The sequence below is a fragment of the Cetorhinus maximus genome, chromosome 8 (assembly GCF_964194155.1).
Source record: "Cetorhinus maximus chromosome 8, sCetMax3.hap1.1, whole genome shotgun sequence".
Taxonomy (NCBI): domain Eukaryota; kingdom Metazoa; phylum Chordata; class Chondrichthyes; order Lamniformes; family Cetorhinidae; genus Cetorhinus; species Cetorhinus maximus.
The window spans coordinates 38,403,550-38,410,814 of record NC_135886.1 but is presented as its reverse complement, the minus strand read 5'-3'; the positions used below and the strand labels follow the sequence as shown (position 1 = coordinate 38,410,814).

The following is a 7,265-nucleotide window of genomic DNA, read 5'->3' as shown; positions in this document are numbered from 1 at the left end:
TCTCATTATTAGTGGCTTCAGTACGTACAGAGATACTCAGCCAACTCAGTCTATTTGCCTGAAGCAATGTGATTGCCTTATTCAGGGTGCCTGGAATGTGCCAGTATCTCTCATTGCAGGAGAAAGTTTGAACGATAAAAGCTTCTATACCAGTAAATGGGGAATTTTAGCTTTCTGATGAGCGATTCAACTCATTTACTCATTTGTTTGGCAAGGTTTTTGATGGAAATATTTACAGAATTCATTGGTAAGAACATTCCTCCCATCTGAACCCCCCCGCCCCCAAGTGTGCAGAAATTCAAATGAGAATTCAAGTGCACATTGGAGTGGCATAGTTGGGGGGTGTGGGGGAGAAGCATGTGGGAGAGGGATTGTGAATTGTACTCATTGCTAGAGGACAGCATCACCACTCATACTGTAACAGATATTGTTCCTTCCGTAACAAGAGTATCACAGTGAGGGGTGTCATATACATTTACTTATCTCATTTTGTAAAAAATAGGATTAAGTACGCCTTGCTCAACATCAACTTCAATATCAAGCAGCCAGCTAACATGACTAATAGCAAAAAAAAAAGCTTAAGCACATTAATATTAATGTGTCTCTGTACAGTAAAACTTTAATGATTGCAATCTTTTTAAAGCGATAGGTAATATTATAATAATCCATCAAAAATTCAGTCCTAGGCAGTTTCATTAGTAAGATTTGTTACTGTACAAACAGACCATCAATTTTGACCATCAAAATTGCAATGCACGGTAACTTCTTCAGTCATTTTGTAATCTTAAAGACATAAATGCATTTCTTCCTTCTTGAGTTGATGTTAGCATTACATTGCATTCAGCAATTGTCCCTGTCCGAAGTGTGTACACATACACACACGCACACAGTGATTAGCAGCAGCAGACTGGCAAAGTGCAATATCACTTATCAGGAAGATAGAGGCAGGAGTTGGGGGAGGAAATGTGGTGGTAGTGTCGGGGGTGGCATCTTCTTACTCTATTCTTTTCATCTTAAGTGTGAACAATAAATAGTTATGAGATTTCATTGTTAAAATAATTTTACATTAAACTGCATATTATTACCAGTCTCCCACCTCTGATTCACATATTATGTGGAATATCCTCCTCCAAATTCCATGTTGCCCCACCAAACTCATCTCAATCTGACTTGAACCCATAAATATAAAATCTTTTTTTAATGTCAAAGTATGAGGCTCTAATTGTAGTGAAATTGGTTTTCAGAATAGTTCTCTGGATTCCGTAGAAATAAAACAAGTTAGGCAAGTTCTGTTTTGCTTTAAAACAAATATCATTCAACTGCATATAATTGCGGTAAAGTCATGGTCAATGCACTCCTGATCAGGGTGAGTGAACTTCTATTTGAATTGAACAGATGTGGACTGTGTTATAGGTGCCTGTAAGGGATTAGCAGTTTGAGAAACATCTCCACCATGAAAGCTAAGGTTATTTGGACAGCCATTAACACAAGGTGGAAGCCTATAAAGGATATGAGATTTCCAGTCTCTAAAAGATTACTAGGCATCCATAGCACAATGGTTTGTTATATTAGTTCAGAATTTATGCAACCGGACAGATATTTCTAAAAGTGCAGTATAGGGCCTTAAAGGACTGTTACAATATTTTCTGGGAACTTCGGATGTAAGGGTTTATATCCTTCTACCTAAACACATCTCATTTTTAAACCAAAACCTTTCAGCCAGCCATGGCTTTAAAAAAGGAATTTGCAGCATCACTTAGCAAACAGTGAGTTGCATCTTAACAACTGTATAGAATGGCAGCTTTCACCATTTGGTAGACCATCAAAGCTTCACTTTAGTATCATAATATGATGTCATTGCTCTACCAGTCTCCGGGTGTGAATCAAGTGAATGGCTTTTCGCTTTAGCTTGTTCTAGTCCATTCACATTATGTAAAATAGAAGCATCATCATAAAAATATACAGCAGATGCATGTGATTGTAAACCATTGACAACTTACACCTACACAAGAGTTTGCATTGAACATGCTGCTATTTACAGTAAATTATCATCATGCATTATCAACACGAATTTCATAATAGAGCTAAAACTGCAGAAAGTAGAAGTGAGCATTTAGGGAAATTTGGAATACAACTTGGAGGCTCAGATGGCTTATTTATTAGTTCAGAACGATGGTGGTTAATGTGTACCAAAATTAATTATGTCTTAACCCTTTGAGTACTGGATTTTCTTGCACCTTTCAAAGCATAGATATTCCATCAATAATTAACTTACAAGATTGTGTAAAATTATAAGGTTTGAATATCGCGGTTCTAAAGTACAAAACACAAATTTCGTAACTCTTTTCGTAACAGTAATCGTAAAAATGAAAAAAAATACAAAACACGTTAAATTTGCATATATATTTGTCATGGTGCAAAGATGCTACAGTAACCCCCAAAGGGTTAATGGAGAATGGCGCATAACTGAGGTATTGATAGCATCTGATCAATGAGGAGTTTGTGGGACGGTGGGAATGATTTCACTTTTTGAGGCCAAGAGCTAGATCGACCTCTTCCTCTGGTTTTAGAGAGTGCCACTGTGCAATAGGCCGCCTGGGATTTGCCAGCATGTCTGACCAATGTCGAAGCTCTGTGCCGGTGGCGTTGCTGCCGACAAAAATCTTGCCGATGGCATCGTTCTTGCCGATCTTGTCGTAGTCCAAGACTGTGACGCAAACCTGGACTTTCTGCATGTTAAATAAAAGAAAACACAAGACGATTATTGGGAGCCAATAATAGCTGGCTACTTTTAAATTGATTATCACTTCATAATAATCCAATTCTAGGCATGAATTTTAAGCTTTGTAAAGCAATAGGGGGAAAAGTCTAATCCAGCAATATCGGTTGGACATGCCCCTGTTAGACTTAGTGCATTAAGAAGCAGAATTGATCCTGCTTTCATGAAGCACGTAATGGGGATAGATTCCCTAAAACCAGCTGCAGGGTATTTCTATGTAAGAATGCAGAAAATCTATAGCTTGCTGCAGATGTTATGCTTCACACTGTCAGTTCATCACAGAGATAAAGAAGTACTGAAGATCAGAATACAACAATACATTCAATAAAACTTCCATATGCCCTCATTCTATCACTATTACCTTAGAGAATGTTTGTTGAAATGAACAAAGTTTTTTTTAAAAAAAAGCAACATAAAGTTCATATACGGAATGTGGGCATCGCTGGCTAGAGCAGCATTTATTGCCCGTCCCTAATTGCCCTTGAGAAGGTGGTGGTGAGCTGCCTTCTTGAACCGCTGCAGTCCACTTGGTGTAGGTACACCCATAATGCTGTTAGGGAGGGAGTTCAAGGATTTTGATCCAGCGACAGTGAAGAAACAGTGATATATTTCCAAGTCAATCTGGTGAGTGGCTTAGAGGGGAATTTCCAGGTGGTGGTGTTCCCATGTGTCTGCTGCCCTTGTTCTTCTAGGTGGTAGTGGTCATGGCTTTGGAAGGTGCTGCCTAAAGGGTTTTGGTGAATTCCTGTAGTGCATTTGTAGCTGGTACACACTGCTGCCACTGTTCGTCGGCAGTGGAGGGAGTGAATGTTTATAGGAGTGCCAGTCAAGTGGGCTGCTTTGTCCTGGATGGTGTCAAGCTTCTTGAATGTTGTTGGAGCTGCACTCATCCAGGCAAGTAGAGAGTATTCCATCACACTCCTGACTTGTGTCTTGTAGATGGTGGACAGGCTTTGGGGAGTCAGGAGGTTGAGTTACTCGCTGCAGGATTCCTAGCCTCTGACCTGCTCTTGTAGCCACAGTATTTATATGGCTAGTCCAGTTCAGTTCCTGGACGATGGTAACTCCCAGGATATTGATAGTGGGGGATTCAGCGGTAGTAATGCCATTGAATATCAAGGGGTGTTAGTTAGATTCTCTCTTGTTGGAGATGTTGATAACCTGGCACTTGTGTTGTGAAAATGTTATTTGCCACTTGTCAGCCCAAGCCTGGATATCGACCTGCATTTGGACATGGACTGCATTTGGACAAGGCCATGTCAGAAAACATCAATGCTTATACAGAGACAAGCATGCAAATGCATGACAGGTTTGGCATTGCTGGTAAAAGGGGTGCCGAGTGTGAGGTTAAGCAATAGAGACTATCAAAGTTTGAGGTTCGATCCCTTGTTTGTGCTGTATTTTCTGATCTTGAGGGGCAATAGTTAGTTGGAGCGAAACATGGGAGAAATATCAGGGATTACCACTCCTCTTCATTATCTTGTCACCCCACTGTAAAAGCCGCAGTGAACAATGGCAGTAGCATAGTGATAATATTACTGGACTAGTAATCCAGAGGCCCAGACTAATGTTCTGGAGACATGAGTTCAAAACCCACTACAACAGCTGGGGGAGTTTAAACTCAATTAATAAAATAGTAGTCTCATTAGAAACTATCCATCGTCATTAAAAAAAAGCATACAGACACACTCCAGCACATGATCCAACGCACACTGGAGCATGAAAATCAAAGCAGATTATGATTATCCCATTGCCTTTCTCCAGTAAATGGAATCATGGCGGACTTTGTGAATTGTTACTTTCATTTAAAATTCTGTTTATTATGCATGAAGATAGCAGAAGGATATATTCCCAAATTATCACTGTGCCAGTTTCATAGCAGTAGAGTAGATTTGGCAGTACTTGGGTCTGACTGACATAAGGTGCATTTATATTGCATAAGACAACACAAATTAAATTTGAACTGTATTTAAGAAGTATTGAGTGTTGATTTACCAGCTAATTCAACTGATATTTGAATACATCTGAAGCAAAACAAATGGACCACTTCTCTAATGCCCTCCAATCTCAATGGAACCCCTCTCCATTCCCCAGAGCAAACAACCTAACCAAAAGATATCAAGTACACACAGCAATGTACAGGATTCACTTTAGTACATAACTATATATACTTGCAAATTATTAGCTATGCAACAATGTGACACATTTCTACTAAATGTTTGGTTTTCTTAATTTAAAAGCAAGATTTTGGTTGCATGAATCAGAGTATATCAGTGGCCACAGCCCAGGTTCTTCTGCAATCTGCTAACAGAAAGATGGTCAGTTCTGAACACTGAAACCATATCATCCTCTGTTTTACCAAGAAATCCCTCTGAGATTGATAATGATGGCCGTCAAACATGAACTTATATCAACAATTCTATACATCTAGATCAAACAATGAGCTCCCCGAGGATGATAGTAGAGAACATGGATACCTAAAGACATGCAAACACTTGATTACAGATTAACAGAAATTTCTTATAGAAGGGATGTTCGAGTTTTCTTGTTCTGTGTCCAAATAACTTGGAGCCTCGGAGGAAATGTTAAATTTAAATTCTCAATGTCATTATTTTGTTAATGAATCTTCTTGTTCCGAGTGAGGATTTATCTACCAATGAAAAAATAATGCTAAAAACAGCCCTTTTCAACTCTTTGAGTCCACCAAGTCAAAGTAGGATGATACAGCAATTTAAATAATGACTACAGGAACATGGATATTTTGGATGGACATTGCTGGTTGGATTTTGAGGATTGTCATGGCTCAGAGGCACAAGTTAATCCTTCTTCTCAAGAAAGTCCACAAGAGACTTCGTGAGGCTTGCAAGATCTTCAGATTTCTGTCCCTGTCATCAGTTTTGGTGACTTAATTATTTTTCCAATTATATAATGATGAGAACATCTTCTGTAATAGTGACACTGTCTTCTTTGTGTAGTTTGCACTAGCACAAGTCAGAACAGGGTGTTCCTGGGAATATGCCTGTGTTTACAGAGAATCTCTGGGAAAGTTTTGGTATTTGCAGGAGACCCACAGTAGTGTACCAATACAGAAGGTCCACTGGAGCCTCCCTATACCAATATGGACTGTGTGCAAATATTGACAGAGGGTTCACTAGAGCATGCCAATATTTGCAGGGGGTGGGTGTCCACTAGAGTGTACCAATATTTACAGAGGGTCACGATAAAGAAACATCAAAAAGTCAAGCTACTGGCATGGATAAAATACTGTTTCCCAGGCCTCATTACCCTGTTCTACTAACACATTGAGAAAACAGACAAATAGTTGGGGATTTGGTTTAATCACTAAAACGATTAATGTCCATGTGATGCACAGAGATAAAAGCATTTGTTGAAACATTTTTTTTACAAAATAAGATATATATGCTTCTTTAGCTATGGGGCATTGGAACTTGTTTGAAGAATCATTAAATACTTATCTATATCTTGCAAAGATTAAGGTCAAATCCATTTTCTTTCTCAAGGACGTTTTGGACTAAAATGATATCTTGTAATTTTATAACAGCCTGGGCATTTTGTACATTTTATATTCATTATTCATAGTCATTTATTGTTCTTTTTTTGCTCGTGCAAGGTCTTGAGGCACTTTTCCTCCCCCCTCCCCACACTCACTCACTGCACCGTTTCAGCTGCTCAAAAAGATAGGCCCAGGTTAGATCCAAATACAAGCCATTTGTGATTATGCGAGAGTGGACTTTAAAAAATATATATCTTGGGGAATATTGTGTTATTCTGTAAAGAAGGCTGGATGCCTATGTGTATGATTTAATTAAGCTGGGAAGAGTTTGATAAGAGTCAAGTTGTCTGGGGGTTTGGAAACATGAAAAGGGATAGAGATGTTAGGTTTGAGGTACAAATAAATAGTTTAGAGATCTAACATTTGCATTTTTAGATAAGTTGAGAGTTTAAATAGCAAAGGGGAGTCAGACGTGACAAGAAAAATGTTTGCATCTTGCAGGAGTTCATATGTAAACAAGTAGTGGGGATATGATGTTTTATTGACCCAAAAACAAAGGCAAGATGGAAACATGAAAGGTCTTATATTTGGAAGGGTTTGAGTTTCAACGTTTCTTCCCCCTCCCTTTTGTTTTTTCCAATAATTTATATAGATTTTTCTTTTCCCACCTACTTCCATTATTTTTAAATCTATAACTGTAATACCCTGTCATCAGTCTTTCCACCCCACCCCCACTAGAGCTGTACCTTGAGTGTCCTGCCATCCATTCTTAATTAGCACATTTTCTTAGATAATATCACCACCTTTAACACCTCTTTGTTCCTTTTGTCTGTGACATCTTTTGATTATCTGCTCCTATCACTGTTTGCTTGTCCCTACAACCACCCCCACCCCCAACTTCTCTCCCCACCCCCACCCCCCCACCCCCCCACAACCCACCCCAACCTTAAACCAGCTTATATTTCACCCCTC

General features: G+C 39.0%; 1 protein-coding gene across 2 annotated transcripts in view; it reads right to left on the bottom strand.

Moving 5' to 3' along the window:
• Positions 1-277: 277 nt before the first annotated feature.
• LOC144683563 (synaptotagmin-B) overlaps positions 278-7,265 on the bottom strand; it is a 254,746-nt gene continuing 247,758 nt past the window's right edge. For both annotated transcript variants that reach the window (XM_078546705.1, XM_078546706.1), the window contains exon 9: positions 278-2,729. In XM_078546705.1, coding sequence (XP_078402831.1) covers positions 2,523-2,729 — 207 coding nt within the window. In that variant the 3' untranslated portion in view covers positions 278-2,522. The remainder of the gene's footprint in view (positions 2,730-7,265) is intronic.